Below are 24924 nucleotides of genomic sequence, written 5' to 3'. Positions count from 1 at the left end.
GAGGGCCACGGGGAGAGAATCTCAAGCTGACTCCCAGCTGAGTATGGAGCCCAATGTGGGGCTCGATTTCATGACCCTGAGATTATGACCTGAGCCAAAACCAAGAGCGGGATGCTAAACTGACTGAGTCACCCACGTGCCCCAGGCCTTTCCATTTTTGTCTAATAATGGAATACTGAACTGTTTTCATATTCAGAATCAAAATATAAATTTTTAAGACATGATGTATTGACATGTAAAATATTAAAATGAACAAAAGCAGTGACTTGGAAATATCTTACTATAAATATAGTATAGGCGTTGGAGTTCAATGGATACATATATTTGTTAGATAAAATCTTTTTTTTTAATTTTACAATTTTTATTACAAGGCAACATCTTGACAAACTAAGAATGCATGGGGGAACTTTGTCTCCTTTACCAAAGACTCCTGTGTTTGGAAGACAAGACACCTGACATTCAATCTTTAAAATCCTTTGCTTCTCATGTCCACAATAGCTAAATTGTGGAAGGAGCCGAGATGCCCTTCAACAGATGACTGGATTAAGAAGTTGTGGTCCATATATACGATGGAATATTACTCAGCTATCAGAAAGAACGAGTTCTCAACATTTGCTACAACATGGACAGCACTGGAGGAGATAATGCTAAGTGAAATAAGTCAAGCAGAGAAAGACAACTATCATATGATTTCTCTCATCTATGGAACATAAGAACTAGGATGATCGGTAGGGGAAGAAAGGGATAAAGAAAGGGGGGGTAATCAGAAGGGGGAATGAAACATGAGAGACTATGGACTATGAGAAACAAACTGAGGACTTCAGAGGGGAGGGGGGTGGGGGAATGGGATAGACCGGTGATGGGTAGTAAGGAGGGCACGTATTGCATGGTGCACTGGGTGTTATACACAACTAATGAATCATCGAGCCTTACATCGGAAACCGGGGATGTACTGTATGGTGACTAACATAATATAATAAAAAATCATTAAAAAAAAAAAATAAAAAAAAAAAATAAAAGGAAAATGCTATTTTATTCTTAAAAAAAAAATAAAATCCTTTGCTTCTCAGCTTCTTCATCAATCAAATGGGGATATTTTCTTCTTTTCTTAAGGAGATTTTTCTTTTAATAATAATTTTTTATTATGTTAGTCATCATACAGTACATTCTTAGTTTTTGATGTAGTGTTCCATGTTTCATTATTTGCGTATAACACCCAGTGCTCCATGCAATATGTGCCCTCCTTAATACCCATCTCTGGCCTGTCCCAGTCTCCCACCCCTCTCCCCTCTGAAGCCCTCAGTTTGTTTCCCAGAGTCCATAGTCTCTCGTGGTTCGTTCCCCCTTCTGTTTACCCCCCCCTTCATTCTTCCCTTCCTTCTCCTACCAATCTTCCTCCTATTTCTTATGTTCCATAAATGAGTGAAACCATATGATAATTGTCTTTTTCTGCTTGACTTCTTTCACTTAGCATAATCTCCTCCAGTCCCATCCATGTTGCTGCAAATGTTGGGTAATTGTTCTTTCTGATGGCTGAGTAATATTCCATTGTGTATATGGACCACATCTTCTTTATCCAGTCATCTGTTGAAGGGCATATCGGCTCCATTCATGTATTAGCTATTGTGGACAATGCTGCTATGAACATTGGAGTGCATATGGCCCTTCTCTTCACTACATTCATATCGTTGGGGTAAATACTGGTTCAATGGCTGGTTCATAGGGTAGCTCTATTTTTAACTTTTTGTGGAACCTCCATACAGTTTTCCAGAGTGCCTGCACCAACTTGGCTGGTTCATAGGGTAGCTCTATTTTTAACTTTTTGTGGAACCTCCATACTATTTTCCAGAGTGCCTGCACCAACTTGCATTCCCACCAGCAGTGTAAGAGGGATCCCCTTTCTCCACATCCTCTCCAACATCTGTTGTTTCTCATCAATTTTTGCTATTTTAATTGGTGTAAGGTGGTATCTCAGTGTGGTTTTGATTTGAATTTCCCTGATGGCTAATGATCTTGAACATTTTTTCATGTGTCTGTTAGCCATTTGTATGTCTTCATTGGAAAAGTGTCTGTTCATATCTTCTGCCCATTTTTTGATTTATTTGTTTCTCGTGTATTGAGTTTGAGAAGTTCTTTGTAGATCTTGGATACCAGTCTTTTATCTGTAGTGTCATTTTCAAATATCTTCTCCCATTCTGTGGGCTGCCTCTTAGTTTTTTAGACTGTTTCCTTGGCTGTGCAGAAGCTTTTTATCTTGATGAAGTCCCACAAGTTCATTTTTTCTTTTGTTTCTCTTGCCTTTGGAGATGTGTCATGAAAAAAGTTGCTGTGGCCGATGTCAAAGAGGTTACTGTTCTCCTCTATGATTTTGATGGATTCCTGTCTCACATCGAGGTCTTTCATCCATTTGGAGTTTATCTTTGTGTATGATGTGAGAGAGTGGTCAAGTTTCATTCTTTTGCATGTAGCTGTCCAATTTTCCCAGCACCATTTATTGAAGAGATTGTCTTTTTTTCCACTGGATGTTTTTTCCTGCTTTGTCAAAGATTAGTTGCCCAAAGAGCCGAGGGTCCATTTCTGGGTTCTCTATTCTGTTCCATTGGTCTATGTGTCTGTTCTTATGCCAGTACCATGCTGTCTTTGTGATCACAGCTTTGTAGTGTAGCTTGAAATCTGGCAATGTGATGCCCCCAGCTTTGTTTTTCCTTTTCAACAATTCCTTGGCGATTCGGGCCCTTTCTGGTTCCACACAAATTTAAGGGCTGTTTGTTCCAGTTCTTTGAAAAATGTCATTGGTATTTTGATTGGGATGGCATTGAAAGTGTAGATTGCTCTGGGTAGCATAGACATTTTAACTATGTTAATTCTTCCGATCCATGAGCATGGAATATTTTTCCAACTTCTTGTGTCTTCTTCAATGTCTTTCAAGAGTGATTTGTAGTTTCTGGAATATAGATCCTTTACGTCTCTGGTTAAGTTAATTCTGAGATAACATATGATTTATGGTGCTATTGTAAATGGAATGGATTCCCTAATTTCTCTTTCTTCAGTCTCATTGTTCGTGTATAGAAATGCAACTGATTTCTGAGCATTGATTTTGTATCCCGCCACATTACTGAATTGCTCTATAAGTTCTAGTAGTTTAGGGGGTGGAGTCTTTTGGGTTTTCTATATAAAGTATCATGTCATCTGCGAAGAGAGTTTGACTTCTTCTTTGCCAATTTGGATACCTTTTATCCCTTTTTGTTGTCTGATTGCTGTTGCAAGGACTTCTAGTACTATGTTGAATAATAATGGCGAGAGTAGGCATTCTTGTCGTGTTCCTGATCTTAAGGGAAAGGCTTCCAGCTTTTCCCCATTGAGAATGATATTTGCTGTAGGCTTTTCATAGATGGTTTTTATGAAATTGAGGAATGTACCCTCTATCCCTACACTCTGAAGTGTTTTGATCAGGAAAGGATGCTGTATTTTGTCAAATGCTTTCTCTGCATCAATTGAGAGGATCATATGGTTCTTGACTCTTTTCTTGTTGATATGATCTATCACACTGATCGTTTTGTGAATGTTGAACCACGATTGCAACCCAGGTATGAATCCCACTTGGTCTTGATGGATAATCCTTTTAATGTACTGTTGGATCCTATTAGCTAGGATCTTATTGAGAATTATGGCATCCATATTCATCAGGGAAATCGGTCTGTAATTCTCCTTTTTGATGGGGTCTTTGCCTGGTTTGGGGATCAGGGTAATACTGGCCTCATAGAATGAGTTTGGGAATTTTTCTTCTGTTTCTTTTTTTTGGAAACAGCTTCAGGAGAATAGGTATTATTTCTTCTTTGAATGTTTGGTAGAATTCTCCTGGGAATCCGTCAGGCCCTGGACTCTTGTTTTTGGGGAGGTTTTTGATCACTGCTTCAATCTCTTCATAATTAATCAGTCTGTTTAAATAATCAATTTCTTCCTGTTTCAGTCTTGGTAGTTTATAGGTTTACAGGAAGGCGTCCATTTCTTCCAGGTTGTTTAATTTATTGACATAAAGCTGTTGATAAAAGTTTCTAATGATCCTTCCAGTTTCATTGGTGTTGGTTGTGATCTCTCCCCTTTCACTCATAATTTTATTAATTTGGGTCCTTTCTCTATTCTTTTGAATAAGTCTGGCCAGTGGCTTTTCGATCTTATTTATTCTTTCAAAGAACCAGCTTCTAGTTCTATTGATCTGCTCTACTGTGCTCCTGGTTTCTAACTCATTGATCTCTGCTCTAATCTTGATCAACTGCGTTCTCACGCGTGGGTTAGGCCTGTTCTTCTGTTCTAGCTTCAGCTTCTTGAGGTGAGAATATAAAAACTGCATTTTAGATTTTTCTATTCTTTTGAGTGAGGCTTGGATGGCTATGTATTTTCCCCTTAGGACTGCCTTTGCAGTGTCCCGTAGGTTTTGGTCCAATGTGTTTTCATTCTCATTGGTCTCTAAAAATTGTTTAAACAGATTTTTAATTTCCTGGTTTACCCAATCATTCTTGAGCAGGATTGTTCTTAGTTTCCAAGTGTTTGAGTTTCTTCCAAATTTTTGCTTATGATTGAGTTCCAGTTTCAAAGCATTGTGGTCTGAGAATATGCAGGGAACAATCTCAGTCTTTTGGTATTGGTTGAGACCTGTTTTGTGACCCAGTATATGGTCTATTCTGGAGAAAGTTCCATGTGCATTCGAAAAGAATGAGTATTCTGTTGTTCTGGGGTGTAGTGTTCTGTATATATCTATGAGGTCCAGTATGTCATTCAAAGCTCTTGTTTTTTTGTTGATTTTCTGCTTAGGTGGTCTGTCTATTGCTTCGACTGGAGTGTTGAGGTCCCCTACTATTAATGTATTATTATCTATATGTCTCTTTATTCTGGTTAAGAGTTGGCTTGTGTATCTAGCTGCTCCCCTGTTGGGGGCATAGATATTTATAATTGTCATATCCACTTGTTGGATACATCCTTTAAGAATAATATAGTGTCCTTCTGTATCTCTAACTACAGTCTTTAGTTTAAAATCTAATCTGTCTGATATGAGAATTGCTACCCAAGCTTTCTTTTGAGGTCCATTGGCATGAAAGATGGTTTTCCATCCCTTCATTTTCAGTCTGGATGTATTTTTAGGTTCAAAATGAGTCTCTTGTAGACAGCAAATGGATGGGTCATGTCTTTTTATCCAGTCTGCAACCCTGTGGCATTATGGGAGCATTTAGGCCATTCACATTGAGAGTGATTATTGAGAGATATGATTTTACTGATGTCGCGTGTCCTGTGAAGTCTTTGTTTCTATTGACTGTAAAATTCTGTATCACTCTTGGGGTCTTTTTACTTTTCTAGAACCCTCCCTTAATATTTCTTTTTTTTTTTTTTAAAGATTTTATTTATTCGACAGAGATAGAGACAGCCAGCAAGAGAGGGAACACAAGCAGGGGGAGTGGGAGAGGAAGAAGGAGTGTCATAGCGGAAGAGCCTGATGTGGGGCTCGATCCCATAATGCCGGGATCACGTCCTGAGCTGAAGGCAGATGCTTAACCGCTGTGCCACCCAGGCGCCCCCTCCCTTAATATTTCTTGTAGGGCTGGCTTGGTGGGCACATATTCTTTCAGTTTCTGCCAGTCTTGGAAGGTGCTTGTCTCTCCATCAATTCTGAATGACAGCCTTGCTGGATAAAGGATCCTTGGCTGCATGTTCTTCTCAGTTAGTCTTGCCAACCTTTCCTGGTTTGCCAGGTTTCTGTAGATAAGTCTGACGTCATTCTGATGTTGCTCCCTCTGTACGTGAAGATTCTCTTCCCCCTGGCCACTTTCAAGATTGTGTCCTTGGATCTAATGTTTGCGAATTGAGCTATGATTTAATGTGGTGTAGATCTGTTCTCATTGACCTTAGGAGGGGTCCTTTCTGCCTCTTGGACATGAATGCTTGTTTCCTTTGCCAGATTAGGGAAGTTCTCAGCTACAATTTGTTCAAATATCTCTTCTAGACCTCTCTTTCTCCACTGCCTCAGGGATGCCAATGATTATGACATTGGAACGTTTCATTGAGTCAGTAATTTCCCATAATCTACTTTATTGAGATTGGATTTTTTTGAGCCATGTTTCCGTTTTTTCCTTCTCTTCTACCATCCCATCTTCCAATTCACTAATTCGTTCTTCTGCCGCATTTACCGTGGCCATCAGAGCATCTAAATTAGACTGCACTTGATTCATAGCATTTTAAATTTCTGCCAGATTCGCTCTCATTTCTGCTCTTAGAGATTCTATATTCTCGTTAATATTTTCGTTCATATTTTTTTTCAAGCCTACACATCATCTTGACCATTGTTACTCTGAACTCCATTTCTGACAATTTGGTTATATCCATATCCATCAGTTCTGTGGCAGAGGCCACAGACTCTATCTTTTCTTTGTGGAGGGGTGGATTTCTCCTCCTTGTCATTCTGATGAGGAGAGGTTGCTGGGATGTACAGAGCTCAGATTATTGACCGGGACCCAAGCAATGTGCACTTGTTTTATAGGGACCTTAGGGATGTGGGCTTCTTGATTTTTCAGCCTGCCTTCTGGGGGGAGGGGCCTGCCATGCTGATACTCAGGCAACCCTGTTTGGGTTTAGTTGCCCTGTCCCCTGTGAAGGGGGGTGGGGATGGGCACAATGTGAACTGGTATTTCCAGGCTTTTGTTCTATGGCGGCTTTCCCTGGTTTTTTGTGATTCTTCTGAGAGTCAGAGCAACAGTGGCCGTATCCTAGCCTCTGTCTCAGAACAGAGAGATCGCAGACTGCACTCCACTGAGCTCTCCTGGCCACTTTAACTCTGTTTCTGTCGGTGCTGCCAGAAACCCTGCAGCATCCCGGGTTGTGTGCCCCACAGCCACCCTTGCAGTCCTCACTCCCAGGGCCAGCACGTCTCTGTCCTTTGTGCTTCTAACACCGCCAGTGGCCCCCAGTTCCCAGCACACGCTCCCAGTTTCAGTCTAGTTCGAGGGTACACTCCAGAGCTTGGGTTTTCAGTCTGGTCTCGCGCATGCTCCCGAGCTCCTGGTTTCAGTCCGGTTCCAGTGAGCACTTCAGAGCTCCGGTTTTTCAGTCTGGTCGCGCATGCGCTCCCAAGCTCCCGGTTTCAGTCCGGTTCCAATGAGCGCTCTGCAGCTCCGGTTTTCTGTTTGGTCACGTGCTCGTTCCCAGGCTCACGGTCTCAGTGTGCTCTCGCGGTGCTGGTCCGTGAGTCCGGCCTGCTCCACAGTGCAGGTGGCTACTGCTTCCCGGCGCTGGAGCATGGCAGCTCCCTCCCCCTTCCTTTTATCTTCCGATATCTGTGTGCGGATTCTCAGCTCCCCGCTTCTTACCTCCGTACTCAGCACTGGAGATGTTTGTTTGTAGAGATCCAGTTGTATCTTCCTACCTCTCGCTGATTTCGTGGATGTTCAGGATGATCTGGTAGATACCCAGCTCGATTCAGGGGACCAGCTGAAAAAAGGTCCCCTACCTCTCCGCCATCTTTTTCTGACCCCTAGATAAAATCTTGATAAAGAAATTTCGGCCATACTTTAAGGCATTTTAGAAACATATTTGGAAAGGTAATAATCAAAAAAAGTATTCTATTTATTTGACTCCTGAAACTATTGAGGAAGTTCAAAACTTAAGGATGCAACTTACCTACTTCGTATATCTTTTGACATTTAGGGAGTAGGGACAATTATTATGGAACTTGATGAACTTCCTGTTCCATAGGAAAAGTAGCTAATCGAAGAGTTTGTGAGTTCTCTAGGCCCTTCCTTTTATATATTGATTATGAAATAAAGTTTTACATAACAATATATTGAAACTTTTTTTTTTTCCTACCCAGTGTAGTGACTATGACTTGGAATTTGGAACTGAGTGTTTGCAGTTGGCTCTAAAATATGGTCACATTAATGCCAAACTTGTGGAGGGATCTCCTGACCTCTGGAAGGTAAGGAAGTTGCCATTTTGCTCTGGGTCTTGACTGTGTTTATATGTCATTCCTAAGACACATTCTACAAGTATAAACACTTTAGAGGTGCTTAAGAAAATGGACAAGTAGTATAGAAATGCTTGGCTTCATACTAAAACAGTATTTTGAGATATAAAGGTATGCATGTATGTATACATTAAAGTACTGAGAGTTTCACTGGGTTTCCTGAGCATCAAAGTGTGTATCATTTGTATTTCTTTGTTTGCAGAAAATTCACTTTGAGATAATTTATTCAAACAAATTCCATTTTAGCTAATAAGATGGTTTTATTGAATTTTTTTTCTTCTCTCTCTGTATATATTCTTATATTCCGTTTCCTTGAACTCCATTGGTTTGAGGCTGCAACTCAGCTTTCCACAGTAACAACGTTTCCTTCCAGGCCCTGGGGGGTGGTAGCTCTAACTTAACGGGGTTCAAGAAATATCTGCTGTAGTTATGACTTAGTGGGATGAGTGACTGGACCCACTTGGCAGCCTCAGTGAGGAGTTAGACTCTTGAATATGGTAAGGTTTGATTCCTAGGTACAGACTTCTTTGTTTTCGAGGGAATGAAGTGAGTGTAGCACTAACACGTGAAAGCTTCCTGCGGAGGCTGGAGTGTTTTACAGTGTGGCTTTCCTTTGTTCTGAAGGTAGAAATGTGTTGAATTGAACAGTATATCCTGAAAGAAGGTAGGGTAGTTTTATTTTTTGAAGTATTGCTGCTTTTGAAATATGGGATGAAATCTTTATAAAGCATCCACCTAAATCTGATTAGGAAAGATTCATCCTAACTAAGGTGATATGAATCCAAAAGCATATTTTCTCATTGACTTAAAAACAAAACAGAAAGCCCTGTAAGTTCATTAGGTATTTTGTACAGTATCGCGATGGGCCTTGCTGTATGCTAAGATTGTCTCAATATACTTAAAATGTTCTGAAAGTACAAAATACTGGTATGTCTGGATAATTGCCGGTGGAGAAAATTCGTGTAGTATTATTGTTAAGGGTATCCAAATGTCTTCAACCCAGCAGACAAACATTTTATTTATTTTTTGTATCCTTTTCTGTCTATGGCTCTGATGGTAGGAAACATATTGTGAGGACTACGTTGTTTACCAATTAGATGTTTTGTTACATATCCTGACTCACATCTCTGTACAACCCCTTTGACTGTGGGCTGGACTTAATTTGTAGGCAACGGCAAAGGGAAGTGGAAACTCGCAAACAAGTTTTATTGCTACTCACATGTTCAATTACTACTCTCTGGCCTCAGTTTTGATGTCTTAGGGTGTGTGGTGATCTGTTTCTGTGGGTGTACAGAGCCTTTTTGAAATTTGTCAAGCCCCCTGAGATGTGCAGATGAGAGGAAAGTAACACATCGCTCTTGAAATTTTCCACTTGTTCCTCACAAATTTATTTCAATTTTGTTTTAGATTTTTTGTGTGTGTGTGACACAGCATTAGTTCTCACGTCTTGGTGCTCTGCTTCCCTTTCATGGGCACCGACTGTCTGCACTAAGGCAGGGATTGGCTTTCCCAGGGCTTCTCCTCCTCTCATCATGGTGAGTCATTTCATCATGCTGTTGTGGGTTGAACTGTGTCCCCTATGAAGGGATATTCAAGTTCTAACATTGGCACTTGGGAATGAGGCCTTATTTAAAGAGTGTCTTTATAGATCTGATAAAGTTCAGTTGAGGTCATGCTGGCATAGAGTAGGCCCTGAGTTCTACAAATAGAAGGAGGGGGAGAGAGAAAGGGAGAATGCCAGTGACGATGGAGGTAGGGACTACGGTGCTGCATCTAGAAGCAAAGGAAAGCCAACGATGGCTGGCAAGCACAGTAAAGTAGGAAGAGGCCAGGAAGGGTTCTTTAATATATTAAAGCCTTCAGAGGGGGCATGGCCCTGCTGACACCTGGATTTGGGACTTCTAGCCTCCAGTAGTGTGAGAGAATAAACTAGTAGCCACCCAATTTATGGTACTTTGTTACAGGAACCCTAGGAAATTAATAAACATTTCACACACTTGGGCCCCCGAAGGACCATCATTCTAGTATCACTTTCCAAACTGGGAGGGATGGGGTGGGAAAAGCCCCATCCTTTACAATGTTTGAATAATGGGATCTTGGATTCTAAAAGGGCACACAGTGCAATGGATTGGGCAAAAAGGTCTTTCGAATGGCAGTTAGGTGGTTTTTTTTTAGGTACTATATTTTTTTCTGATAATTGAGGTGAAATAATTTTGAGTGCAAGTACTGCAGTTGTAGGGTCCCTGTTTCTTCTTTCTGTCTCCTGTCTCTCAGCATCTTCCCCCACCCCCTTTTTCCTTCTCTCCCATACTTTCCTAGCTTTTGGGGTAGTCCTCTTTAGCTTCTTCAGGACACTGTATGAATTGTCTTCAGTGTACGCTTCTCATTTAATTTTGTGGTCTTGGCATTTTGTAAGGATAAGAGTTATTCAATTTCTGTTAAAACCAAAGCAATGGAGTCTACACTTAGAGATTAGTGTTCTAAGTCTATACTAACACCAAAAGTGCTACCATTTTAAAAAATTGGAATCTGAAAAAAAATTTAGTATAGTGAGGCTAAAACCAGTACTGAACTCAGGTGGCTGAGCCAGCTACGTGGCTCATGATTCATAAATCTTGAAACGGTGAAAAAGCATTTCAGGAGGCATTTTACTACCATAAAAAGTAAGGCAAGGGAGGATTCTGAAACACGGATCCAGGATACCTTCCCTTAGCCCTCAGAAGTCAGGAAGTTTGTCCCCACAGTGGTGTGAGGAATGACTAGAAATGTCTCATGCCTACGTGTGGGACTATTTGAACTGCTACCAGAAATCCCGGGAGGGTTATTTTGTGTTTTACATACTCTTTTGTAGAAGTAAATGCAAGAATTAAATGTTCAGAGTTATGTCACACCTCTTGCAGTGGCTCTTTTGGGGCCTGGAGGAAGCATTAATTGTTTTAAATCACCATGCAGGGTAGAGGACATCCCCCACTCTCCATGTACAAAGACTAGCCAATCACAGAAGAGAACAGGACTGATTTCTGGGACTTCAGCTTTCCCTGAGGGGTGGTGCCTTGCCAGACCTTAGTGAACACACTTGTTTGACAAAATTTCATCCACTGGACATAAAAACTTCTATTCCTTTAATTTATAATTGTACCATATTTTTGTCCCAATATACTTAAATACTTGCTCACTTTCCACAGTATACAGAACTAATTGAACAGACTTTTTGTTTCTAAATGTTACAACTATCCTTGGGGCATAAAAGATTTATAACCAGGTATTGAAGAAATTAAACTGTGTTTATTGTCTGAAAATACTTGTTTAGGAGGAGTTTCTGAAGTATTTGAGTCATCACATATTATTGAAATAACTGACTTCAGGAATCCTTTCGATGGGGACCTTTCTTTTTTCTTTTTTCTTTTTTTTTTTTTTAAGATCCAAGTATTATGGCATCTTTGTTTAAAAATGAAAACGCCTGGGTGGCTCAGTCAGTTAAGTGTCTGCCTTTGGCTCAGGTCATGATCCCAGGGTCCTGGGAAAGAGTCCCACATTGGACTCCTTGCTCAGCAGGGAGCCTGCTTCTCCTCTGCCTGCTGCTCCCCCTGCTTGTGCATGCTCATGCTCTCTCTCTCTCTCTCTGACAAATAAATAAGATCTTAAAAAAAAATAGTCTCACTTCTTTTAAATCTCAAAAATACAGTGTGGTAACATTTTTTCTTTTAAGAGATTATCATCTAGTCATCCAGTCTAGAGGAAAGAAATATTTTCTAGACAGACCTAATTTATGAAATGGAAATAAATAAAACAGATACTTCCCCAAATCTAAATCTGTATCTAATAAACATACTATATTTTTTAAAATTTAGGATTTTCTGACTTATAATTATTGGAGCTACATACTCATTTTCTTACAGGTTAAAAGATAGGAAAGATGGAGACTAAGTGTTGTCTGATTCGTGTAAGATGAGGCTTACGTGAGGCTCTGAAAAGTCTAAGTTACTATATCGTTAACACAGAGTGACACAGGTGGGTGTGATAATTTCCTCTGGAACCCACCTTGAGGCAGCTGAGGGGGGCCTGGCCGTGGAGTCAGAAAACTGACTCTGGCTCTGAGTTTCAGGTTTCTCCTATATTGAGTATTCTTTTTTTTTTAGTTACACACTTGACTCAGATGAATTATTGCATAAACACACAAAGAAGGACAAAAATTGAGCTTAACTAGGTGAGGGGCAGCTGTGGGGCCCTGAGCGCTGGCCTTGAGTGGCTCCTGAGCCTCTGCTGAGCACTGTGAATAAGTGAATCAGAGGATTGAGGGCTGTCTTCCATCACTAAAGGGTTGATTTTTTTTTTTAAGTAACTAATTTTCATAATGTATTGTGCAAAGTCCAAGGAAAACTACAGATCATACTGACAGAAGGAAATCAACTTCAAAACTGATTTAATAAACTTTTGAAAATTACAGCAAATAAGGAAAGGGCAACCCATATTACTGTAAAAGTTTGACAAAGTGTAACTCATCAGTTCAGAATTGCAACATTTTCCAGTACTGTTCCCTTTGAAGTACGTTAACTGTTTCAATTAGGAAAAAAATAAAGCTATTTTTAAACACAGTACTTTACCAGTCTTGAGAAACATTTTCTACTTCATTTTTGTTAAATCTATGTTTGGTGAGAAGTGGAGTTGAAGTATTAAATAGGCTTTATGTAGAAGATATTAGTAAACAATAAAAAAGCTATAATCTATGTAGGGTAGGTATCCACAGCCTACAAGAAAAAGTAGACAAAAGGACATTTAGGAGTCTTTCCTGTTTATACAGTTAATGATTTAATAATAGTGGAGAAAGGACCTTTAGGTGTTACAAATATGTATCTTAACTAAGATGAATCACAACGTAAAACAGATAAGTCTTGCAGGAATGCTAGAAAAGGGAGTTTAGGATTTGAGACCAGGTTTTCTTTAACTTAAAAAAATTCATCATTAAGATACCTTTGGGGAAAATAAATGTAGAAGGTACTTTCACAGTTCTTCCGTTGTGATTTTGAATGCAGTTTTATTCCTCAAAGCCAGAAGGAATATAAAATGAGTAATGGTAATTAGGCCTCTTCCTATTTCAGTTCTGAGTTTACCTATACAGCAGAAAATTATTAAAGAAAAACACTGTTTTCTCATTTGAATTACAAATATTGAAGCCTGATTTCAGTGATCTAGTTAACTTTGGGTTTTCGAAAAGAAACAGAAGAAAACTTACCTGATGGAATTTTTCTACCAAAATACTGTTTCTACAGATTAAGGAATTTTGTTTATTCTTTTCATTGCTCTATCCCCAAAACTTAGAGCAGGACCTAGTTATTTGGTAAATATTTGTTGAATGAATGAATGCGATCAGTATATTGTTTAATTTGGTAAAATACATAGCATGGACCTTTAAATGCCTGTTTTCTATTTTCTATCCAGACACTGGAATTATATTGTGAATCAGTAACTATAGTACTAGTTTTGGTTGGCATGTGCTTGTTTTGTCAATAATATAACAATGTCATAAGTGACTTCAATAGTTTAGTTGAAGGCTAAAGCAATTTTCTAACTTTTTAAAAATTTAGTTATTAGAGCACGGGGAGGGGAGGGTCAGAGGGGGAAAGAGAGGGAGAGAGAGAGAGAGAGAGAGCGAGCCAGAGAGAGTCTCAATCAGACTCTGTGCTGAGGGCAGAGCCTGATGCGGGTATGGGGGTGGCTTGATATCATGACTGTGGTGTCAGGACCTCAGCTGAAACCAAGAGTCAGACGCTTCACTGAGTTACCCAGGTGCCCCAATTTTCTTTCTATCTTACATGTTAGCTACTACTTGAATCGTGGGTTGTAGGGTAATGTTTTGCACGAGTATTTCCCAGCCAGGATAAAGGCATAGCAGGGGAATCTATTTTGGGTAGAAGTGCCCTGAGCAACTTGAGCCGAAAAAAGTTTTTGTATAAGATTAGTTAAGAGATAATCTGAAGGAAAAAAAAAAGTATATGAATTATAGGCACAGAAACATACTCACTTAGTAAGTACTTTCCATAGTGGGTTTTTAGACCACTTTCCTCATAATCATCTTGGCACTTGAATGATGAATCAACTCCTAAACTTATAGTACTTATTAATAGAGTGCATTATCTTCTAGGTTTTTCATTTCTGACACAAGAACTAATTCTGTGTTGCCAAAAACCTGACATATTCTGTACTGAGCTCATGGAATATGTTTTGGGAAGTATCTGCCCTAGGTCTATGGTAGGTTACAATTAGAAGGAGTATGTATGATCTTCATGAAAGATAATGATTGTTCTTAAATACATGAAAGTACCCTCTAGTCTCTGTCAGATCCATGTATTAATAAAAAACTTGAAAGATGAACCATATCTACATAAAGATACCTACTTCCTTTAATTCAGAAGGAACTCCCTCTTGATGTGACTTAAACTGAGAAATATTTCAACTAAAAATGTGATTTAGTGATTTTTATTATACTTTTTCTTCCTTACAACATAAAACTTTACTATTAAACAGTAATAAACAGTAGTGCTAGTACTTTTATTTAAACACTACCACATTATCTTTGAAATAATCCTTTACTTATATTAATAAGATTCTGATAACCACTGCCACATAATACCTCAATTTAAAGATTCGAAAACCAATATTCAGCAATTTGCAGAAATAGAATGTATTTTTCTGAACTTGCAAATGTTGTTATAATTTAGAAATTGTCAGTACTGTGTGTTTATAGGTTCTCCAAAATAAATCGTTTCCTTTGGGGCATAATTTTATTGCTCTCACATTCCTTCCTGCTCTGTTAAGTCTAATGAGGTTTGTTTGTCCTTTAGGTGACCTACAAACGAGATCTGTATGCAGCTGAATCGATTATTAAGGGTATGTTTGGCCTTATGACTGTCAGTTCCTGTGTTTCAAAAATGTAAGCCAGTTCAGAATTTCTCATGACATTTTAAATTCTAGAATTCTCAGAAGTAGAAATTCCTGTAGGCCACAGAGGTCTGTGATTTGTTTTTTTTGAAAATAATTACATTTTGTGTTTCCTGCTTGTGAAATATCACTTATTAGTTATGTCATATTGGTTTTAATTTTTATAAAGGAAATGCTTAATTTATGAAAAGTATGGGATATTGATACTATTAGAAGTAAAAAACTGATTTTAATAAATTTAAGATACTTATTTTTACTAAGAGGCCTTGTTGTCCCCCTCCCCCTCATAACACTGCCATATCAGTATGTGATATAGCATCTTTCGCATGAAGGTATTTTTACCCCAAATAGAGAAATAAGACTAGATGATGTGTTAAATTCCTTTTCAGTTTTGACAATGATTGCAATTTTGTTTTGTTATTCAGATGCTGCATGTGTAATAACCCCTTTATCATTGTTTTCCATCTCTAGGCCTCACAGCTACACACAGATAGTTTACGTAGTAATCAAAAAATATTTGTCGTTGTGCTTAACACTGAACTAGGAATGAAATGATGATGCACGGGGACATTGATCTCCTACCTTTGCAGCCTCCATCATTTCAGTCAGGGCTTCTGAACCTAAGCACCCTTTGTATTTTAATCCAGGTAATTCTTCATTGCAGAGACTGTTTTGTCCATTGTAGGTTATTGAGCAGTGTGCCTGGCCTGTATTTTTTTTTCCAAAATGCTCTTTAGATTTTTCATTTTCTTTTCATTTATTATTTTTATTTATTATTTTTTTATTATGTTATGTTAGTCACCATACAGTACATCATTAGTTTTTGATGTAGTGTTCCATGATTCATTGTTTGCATTAATACCCAGTGCTCCTTGGAGTACGTGCCCTCCTCAATACTCATCACCAGGCTAACCCACCCCCACCCCGTCCCCTCTGAAACCCTCAGTTTGTTTCCTGGAGTCCATAGTCTCTCATTGTTTGTCTCCCCCTATGTTTTCTGCCCCTTCATTTTTCCCTTCCTTCTCTTAATGTCCTCCATGCTATTTCTTATGTTCCACATATGAGCGAAACCATATGATAATTGCTTTTCTCTGCTTGACTTATTTCACTTAGTGTAATCCCCTCCAGTTCCATCCATGTCGATGCAAATGGTGGGTATTCATCCTTTCTGATGGCTGAGTAATATTCCGTTGTATATATGGACCACATCTTCTTTATCCATTCGTCTGTTGAAGGGCATCTCGGCTCCTTCCACAGTTTGGCTATTGTGAACATTGCTGCTATGAACATTGGGGTGCACATGCCCCTTCTTTTCACTACATCTGTGTCTTTGGGGTAAATACCTAGTTGTGCAATTGCGGGGTCATAAGGTAGCTCTATTTTAACATCTTGAGGAACCTCCATACTGTTGTCCAGAGTGACTGTACCAACTTGCATTCCCACTAACAGTATAAGAGGGTTCCCCTTTCTCCACACCCCTGCCAACAATTGTTGTTTCCTGTTTTGTTCATTTGTGTCATTCTAACGGGTGTAAGTTGGTATCTCATTGTGGTTTTGATTTGAATTTACCTGATGGCTAATGATGTTGAACATTTTTTCATGTATCTGTTAACCATTCATATGTCTTCTTTGGATTAGTGTCTGCTCATGTCTTCTGCCCATTTGTTGACTGGGTTATTTGTTTTTTGAGTGTTGAGTTTGAGAAGTTCTTTATAGATCTTGGATACCAGCCATTTATCTGTAATACCATTTGCAAATATCTTTTCCCATTCCGTGGGTTGCCTCTTTGTTTTGTTGACTGTTTCCTTTGCTGTGCAGAAGCTTTTTATCTTGATGAAGTACCAAAAGTTCATTTTTGCTTTTGTTTCCCTTACATTTGGAGACATGTCTTGAAAGAAGTTGCTGTGGCCAATGTCGAAGAGGTTACTGCCTGTGTTCTCTTTTAGGATTTTGATGGATTCCTGTCTCACATTGAGGTGTTTCATCCCTTTAGAGTTTATCTTTGTGTATGGTGTAAGAGAATGGTAGAGTTTCATTCTTCTGTATATAGCTGTCCAATTCACTAGATGCCAGAAACACTCTTCCCTCCCTCCCTCCCTCCCTCCCTCCTTCCCTCCATTCCCCCTGATGTGACATCAAAGATGGGTCCTGACAGAAACCCTGTTAAAACTTGTGGTCCTGGCAAAAATTACAGCGCCAATCCTGAAGCAAGGATGGGGCTTTACAATCTGTGACTGACGCCTTCAAAGTAGATGAAGGATAGATCTGTGGGCTCAGGTTTTGACTGAGAGGTGAGCTTGAAATTCAGACTTGGAAGCTGGGAAAAGTGCTGAGACTGAACTCTGAATGCATCAATTTGTTAAATAGGTTTTCCCCCAAATTTATTTGAATAATCATTTGGCTTTATAGTCACAAAACTGAAATCTTTTCTGTGGTCATGACATCATATATTTGTAATCTATCCTCAAGGTTTTTGTCCTTCAAGAATATTGTGTTGCAAACCATTACTATACCATAATTTATACATCTGTGTATCTGTGTATGTAAACAGATTGTCTATAGCTATAAATCAAAATGTCGACATGTATTTACACATCAGCCAGGCATTGTGTAAACATGACTGTGGAGAAGTTGGCTAAAACCATGATGTGGTTGGTTACATTCTCAGCAGAAGGAAATAGAAAACTAGTCTGGTTTCCATACACAGTCATACCTTTGTTACCTAGGTACATGACCTATTTTGTGAGTAGTTGGTAAGTGCTCCTACTGAGAATTGTGCACATTGTATTTACCTACAATTTAAGTGTACTCGTTAACGACTATAGTTTTGTAAATTACATACAGAGAGAAACTGTTTTTCTTCTGTAACATGTTTTAGTGTGCTGTTTTTATTTTTAAGTATTTAAAAAGTGTTCTTTTATTCTCAGGGAAAGTAATCTGACTAGATGTAAATGGCTGATCAACCATCTCCAAAACTTTCCTTATGCTCTAGAGTTTGCATTTCTAATAACTTTCCAGGGGATTGTGATGTTGCTCATATACTTCAAGGGCCACTTCTCTGGGGCCTTCCCACTCTCTGTTTGGGTCTCTAGATCAGCAGCATGGTGATTACCTGAGAAACTGAATGCGGGATGTGTGGCTCTACCACGTTAAATCAGAATATGCATTTTAGCAAAAACTCTGCTTGATTAGTTTGTACGTTAAATTTTGGAAACATTCCTCTAGGCTTCTCTTCAGTCTTTCACAGATCATTTCTTTTTAGATAATATTTTTATTGCATTAAGAGCTCTAACTGTCCTTTATGAGTTCCAAATGCTTGTTTGCTTACTTGGGATTGCTACTTGGCTCTGTGATTTGCACTAATGCTATCTCTGAGGCCTATTAGGAGAAACAACACTAGGCAGAGAGGCAAATGAACACCCTTGGATTTTTTTTTTAAATAAATTTACAAAATAAAATATGACATATAGCAGATTGTCTGAGCTTGGTATTCACCACTTTGCCAGTTCCTAGTAAATGTTCACAGTATTTTTCTAGGCACTACTACAACACAGTATTTATTGGGTACTTTGTGTCAGACATTGTGTGAAGCATGTTATGTGTATCGTCTTGTGCTTTTCCAAGAACTTAATGATGTAGGTCATGTCATCGTGTCCATATTATAGGATAATCAAGGGTTCTAAGCAATTACTGATTTAAGAAGAATAGAAAATAAATTCTTAACTACAAGTTTCTGTCTTTGGTAGTTTACCTCTTTTTACAGCTGTTAACTCTTTTTTTTCCTTAAGTAGAGTTTGTTCAGGTTGCCTTCTCTGAAATCCTTGAAGTATAAATGTTTTGAAATTTGGAATATTTATATTTTCTTAATGCAATATATAACATATTAAGTCACATCAGCAGTGGAATTAAGGACCTTACAACATAATGAAAACTATAATGCATGAATGTTTACATTCAGTACAGGAATAAAGACTATAGAACGTCTAGTCCAAGTTCAGGTCTGATTTTACCACCAAATTTATATATGAAAACAATTATTAAATTTTCTATTTAGGGCGCCTGGGTGGCACAGCGGTTAAGCGTCTGCCTTCGGCTCAGGGCGTGATCCCGGCGTTCTGGGATCGAGCCCCACATCAGGCTCCTCCGCTATGAGCCTGCTTCTTCCTCTCCCACTCCCTCTACTTGTGTTCCCTCTCTCGCTGGCTGTCTCTATCTCTGTCAAATAAATAAATAAATAAAATCTTTAAAAAAAAATAAAATTTTCTATTTAAAGACGTTCTTGAATTTTAGCATTGCTCATAACTTGGTGTGAGCCTCTTTTAGATTAAGTGAAGGTGAGAAGATGTCGTCTTGTTTTTTCTTTTTGTTTTTGTTTTTTTGTAGTATCTGTTGTTGAGCTTAATTGAATGTAGTTGTATGTTGTAGGATACAGCTACATTTTTTTCCTTAGAATCGAAAAAATTTAAATTACGGGGATAGGTGGCTCTTTTCTTGCACCACACCACTTGACCTGCTCCTAAGAGATGTATATTGTTAACCAGTGTATCTGTCTCTATTATTATATATATATATATATTTTTTTTTTTCTCAAAGATATAAAATTGGGTGTATATACTTTTGTCAAAGTTCAAAACCAGGATTTGGAGCACATGGCATTCATGACAATTGTTTTAAATAGGTTACCCTCATCTATTTACTATAATGTTGTAACGGACATAATACTACTCCCATTTTGAAGATGGGTAAACTGTGGTTTAGATTAATGACTTTTCTCTTGGTCCTATAGCAAGAGCAAGATGCACAATTTAAACTCAGGTCTCTTTTGTCTTTAAGCCTGACTTCACTCTGGGGCATGGCTGCTTGGCACCTCTGAGTCATAATCTACTCAAGCTGACTGCTGTGCTGGATACTAGATTCATTAGTGCTCTTTTAGTCAGTACAGCCAATGGTTGGTAAAATTCAGCCTCCCCAGCTCTGATTAAAACACTCTCTCCAGCTGGCCCGTTGAAGAGTAAGCACACAGTTGCGACTGGACGTATTCTCTTACAGTGCTCTGCTAAACACATGGTATAATCTTCTAGAGACTGTGGGAAAAACATAATACTGACACAGCAGATTTCTGGACATGCCCAGAGAATGACTAAAAATTAAAACTGAAAATCATAGATTCAGAGTGATCTGTTGGTTGCTGTTGAGTTTTCTTTAATTCTGGTAGTTGAAGACTTATCCAGCCATGGCAATCTTTACTTTTCCAGGATGAAGCTTTTTTTCATCCCGTGATCGAGTGGTTAGCATTCTGTAAGTGGTCCTTTCTGAGCTGCTTTTTCACTTGAATGCCAGTTATTGCTGGTCAACAAATTATAGTCTCATGGAAGTATTTTCCTCTTTAGACATTTTAACACTCTACAAAGCATTTCCTTGATAAATATCTTGTCTTACAAGTGCGTTTTGTTCTCCCAAATTTACTTGTCACTGGAACAGCATGTATGTTTTGAATAATCTTAATGTTTAAGTCTATATCTTTTGTTTAGTATGGGAATTTTGATGTAACTAACTTTAGGCAAACTTTTGATTAAAATCCCAAAATTGTGGCATCCAGCAAGTGTCAAAGTCTGACTTCCATTTTTGTATTTTTAGATAAGTCTTATTTTGAAGCTTTATTTTAGCATCAGTATATTTATATGGATTTCCATCTGTAGTGAAGTATTTGATAATAGGAAATGTGTATATAAAGTAGTCTTATATTTATTCATACAGTTGTCTCCATTGGAAAAGTTAGAGTTAATTGCAAATTTACTGTGAGGTAAAATAAAGCATTGTTTTGGTTTTTTTAAAGTTTTTATTTAAATTCCAGTTAACTTACAGTGTAGTATTAGTTTCAGGTGTACAATATAGTGATTCAGTAGTTCCATATATCATCTGGTGCTCATCACCAGTGCTCTCCTTAATCCCCATCACCTATTTCACCTTTCCCCCCGCCCTTCTCCCCTCTGGTAACCACAGTTCTCTATAATTAAAAGTCTGTTTCTTGGTTTGTCTCTTTTTCTGCCTTTGTTCATTTGTTTTGGTTCTTAAATTCCACATATGAGTGAATTCATATGGTATTTGTCTTTCTCGGTCTTATTTCGATTAGCATTATACTCTCTAGCTCCATCTATGTCCTTGCAAATGGCAAGATTTCATTCTTTTTATGACTGAATAACATTCTATTTTATATATTCCGCATCTTTATGCATTCATCAGTGGATGGACACTTTTCCAAATGAATGGCTTTTTCCGTAGCTTGGCTATTGTAGATAATGCTGCTGTAAACATAGGTGTGCATGTATCTTTTTGGATTAATGTTTTTGGACTCTGCATAAATACACAGTAGTGCCATTGCTGAATCATAGGGTAGTTCCATTTTTAACTTTTGAAGAACCTCCATACTGTTTTCCAGAGTGGCTGCACCAGTTTGCATACCCACCAAAAGGGCAAGAGGGGTTCCTCTTTCTCCAATGTCTCGCCAACACTTGTTGTTTCTTGTGTTCTTGATTCTAGCCATTCTGACAGATATGAGGTGATAACTCATTGTGGCTTTGATTTGCATTTCACTAATGATGAGCGATATTGAGCATCCTTTCATGTGTCTACTGGCTGGCCATGTGGATGTCATCTTTGGAGAACTGTATGTTCATATCTTTTGCCCATTTTTTAAATTGGATTATTTGTTTTTTGGGTGTTTTATAAGTTCTTTATGTATTTCGTCTACTAGCTCTTTATCAGATATGTCATTTGCAAATATCTTTTTCCATTCCATAGGTTGACTTTTAGTTTGGTTGATTGTTTTCTTTGCTGTGCAGAAGCTTTTTATCTCGATGAAGTCCCAGTAGTTTATTTTTGCTTTTGTTTCCCTCAACTCAGAACAATATGCCCAGGAAAATATTGCTACAGCCAATGTCAAAGAGGTTAGTGCCTGTGTTCTCTTCTAGGATTTTTATGGTTTCAGGTCTCATATTTATGTCTATGACCCATTTTGAATTTATTTTTGTGTATGGTGTAAGAAAGTGGTCCAGTTTCATTCTTTTGCATGTTGCCGTACAGTTTTCCTAACATGATTTGTTGAAGAGACTCTTTAACTCATTGAATATTCTTTCCTGCTTTGTCAAAGATTAACTGACCATGTAGTCCTGGGTTTATTTCTGGGTTTTCTGTTCTGTTAGTGTATGTGTCTCTTTTTTTGTGCCACTACCATGCTGCTTTGATGACTACAACTTTGTAATATAACTTGAAGTATAGAATTGTGGTATCTCCATCTTTGCTTTTCTTTTTCAAGATTGCTTTGGCTTTTTGGGACCTTTTGTGGTTCTGTACACATTTTAGGATTGTTTATTCCGTGTAAATGGCTGTTGGTATTTTGATAAGGAATTCATTAAAAATGTAGATTGCTTTGGGTAATGTAGACATTTTAACAGTATTTGCTCTTCCAACCCATGAACATGGAATGCCATTCCATTTGTTTGCATCATCTTGAATTTTTTTTATCAGTGTTTTAGAGAATACAAGTCTTTCACCTCTTCAGTTAGGTTTATTCCTAGGTATTTTATTATTTTGGGTGGAATTATAAATTGGATTTTAAAAAAAATTTCTGCTGCTTTATTATTGGTGTATAGAAATGCAGCAGAGTTTTGTATATTGATTTTGTGTCCTGCAGATATACTGAATTCATTAATCAGTTCTAGCAGTTTTTTGGTGGAGTTTTTAGGGTTTTCTGTATATATGGTACCATGTCATCTGCATATAGTGAAAGTTTTACTTCTTCCTTACCAATTTGGATTCCTTTTATTTCATTTTGTTGTCTGATTTCCTTGGTTAGGACCTCCAGTACTATGCTGAATAAAAGTGGTGAGAGTGGACATCCTTGTCTTATTCCCAGTGTTAGGGAAAAGCTCAGTTTTTCACTATTAAGAATGATATTGGCTGTGGGTTTTTCATAAATGGCTTTATTAAGTTGAGGTATGTTCCCCCTAAGTCTATTTTTTTAGGGTTTTTATCATAAGTGGATATTGTAGTTTGTCACATGCTTTTTCTGGATCTATTGAAATGATCATAGGGTTCTTATCCTTTCTCCTATTGATGTGATGTATCACATTGATTTGTGAATATTAAGCCACCTTTGCAACACAGGAATAAATACCACTTGATCATGGTGAATAATTTTTTTAATGTATTGTTGGATTCTTTGCTATCATTTTGTTGAGGATTTTTGTTTCTGTGTTCATCAGGGATATTCGTCTGTTCTTTTTTTAGTGGTTTCTTTATCTGGTTTGGTATCAAGATAATGCTGGCCTCATAGAATGAATTAGGAAGTTTTCCTTCCTTTTCTATTTTAATAGTTTGAGAAGAATAGGTATTAAATCTTCTTTAAATGTTTGGTAAAATTTGCCTGTGAAGCCATCTGGTCCTGGACTTTTGTTTCTTGGGAGTTTTTTGATACTGACTGAATTTCTCGTTATCAGTCTGTTCAAATTTTCTGCTTGTTTTTCAGTTTTGGTAGTTTATATGTTTCTAGGAATTTATCCATTTCTTCCTGGCTGTCCAATTTGTTGGCCTATAGATTTTCATAATATTCTCTTGTAATTGTTCCTATCTCTGTGGTGGTGTTAATTTTCTGCTCGTTTGTGATATTATTTGAGTCTTTTTTTTTAAATTTTTATTTTAAGTCTGGCTAGAGTATTGATTTTTTTCAAAGAAACAGCTCTTGGTTTTATTGATCTGTTCTGTTGGGGTTTTTTTTTTGTTGTTTGTTTCTATATCATTTATTTTTGTTCTAAACCTTGTTATTTCCTTCCTTCTGCTGGTTTTAGGTTTTGCTTGTTCTTCTTTTCCTAACTTCTTTAGGTGGAAGGTTAGGCTTTTTGAGGTTGTTCTTGCTTCTTGAGGTAGGCTTGTACTGCTATATACGTCTCTCTTAGAATTGCTTCTGCTGCATCCCCAAGGTTTTATACCATTGTGTTTTCATTTTCGTTTGTTGCCATGTACTTTTTAATTTCTTCTTTTATTTCCTGATTGACCCATTCATTGTTTAGTAGCATGTTATTTAACCTCCATGTATTGGTAGTCTTTACAGATTTTTTCTTGTGGTTAACTTCCAGTTTTCTAGCATTGTGGTCAAAAAAGATGCATGGTATGACTTCCATCTTCTTGAATTTGTCGAGGCTTGTTTTATGGCCCAGCATGTGATCTATTCTGGAAAATGTTCCATGTGCGCTTGAATGTGTATTCTGCTGTTTTAGGGTGCAGTGTTCTGAATATGTCTATTAAATCCATCTGTTCCAGTGTGTCGTTCAAAGCCATTGTTTCCATGTTGATTTTTTATTTGGATGATCTGTCTGTTGATGTCAATGGGGTGTTAAAGCCCCTTATTATTATTGTATTATTTTTGATTAGTTCCTTTATGTTTGTTATTAGCTCTTGTTATTTGGGTGCTCCTATGTTGGGTGCCTAAATATTTACAATTGTTAGGTCGTCTTGTTGGATTGTCTCCTTTATTATTAGATGGTGTCCTTCTGTCTCTTGTTATAGTCTTTGTTTTAAAGTCTATTTTGTCTGTTACAGTGTTGTTACTCTGGCTTTCTTTTGACATCTATTTATGTGATGGCTCTCCATCCCCTCACTTTCAATCTGCAGGTGTCTTTAGGTCTAAAATGAGTCTTTTGTGGGCAGCATGTACAGGGTCTTGTTTTTTTAATCCATTCTGTTATGCTGTGTCTTTTGATTGGAACGTTTAGTCCATTTACGTTCGAGGTAGTTATTGATAGACACGTATTAATTTCCATTTTATTACTTGTGTTTTGGGGTTGTTCCTGAAGATTTTCTGTGATCCTTTATTGCTTTCCTTCATGGTATGTTTATTTTCTTTAATGGTCTATTTGGATTTCTTTCTCTATATTCTTTGCATATTTATTAGTGGTTTTTGATAGATGGTTACCATTAGA

At 37.8% G+C, this 24924-nt stretch overlaps 1 protein-coding gene across 5 annotated transcripts in view; it reads left to right on the top strand.

Moving 5' to 3' along the window:
- CRPPA (CDP-L-ribitol pyrophosphorylase A) overlaps window positions 1-24924 on the top strand; it is a 305622-nt gene that overhangs the window by 89539 nt on the left and 191159 nt on the right. For all 5 annotated transcript variants that reach the window (XM_057304543.1, XM_057304542.1, XM_057304541.1 and 2 more), the window contains 2 exons: window positions 7856-7960; window positions 14851-14896. In XM_057304543.1, the coding sequence (XP_057160526.1) occupies window positions 7856-7960; window positions 14851-14896 (151 nt within the window). The remainder of the gene's footprint in view (window positions 1-7855; window positions 7961-14850; window positions 14897-24924) is intronic.

The sequence above is a fragment of the Ursus arctos genome, unplaced genomic scaffold (genome assembly GCF_023065955.2).
Source record: "Ursus arctos isolate Adak ecotype North America unplaced genomic scaffold, UrsArc2.0 scaffold_3, whole genome shotgun sequence".
NCBI classification, from domain to species: Eukaryota; Metazoa; Chordata; class Mammalia; order Carnivora; family Ursidae; genus Ursus; species Ursus arctos.
This window is presented reverse-complemented; position numbering and strand designations above follow the sequence as displayed.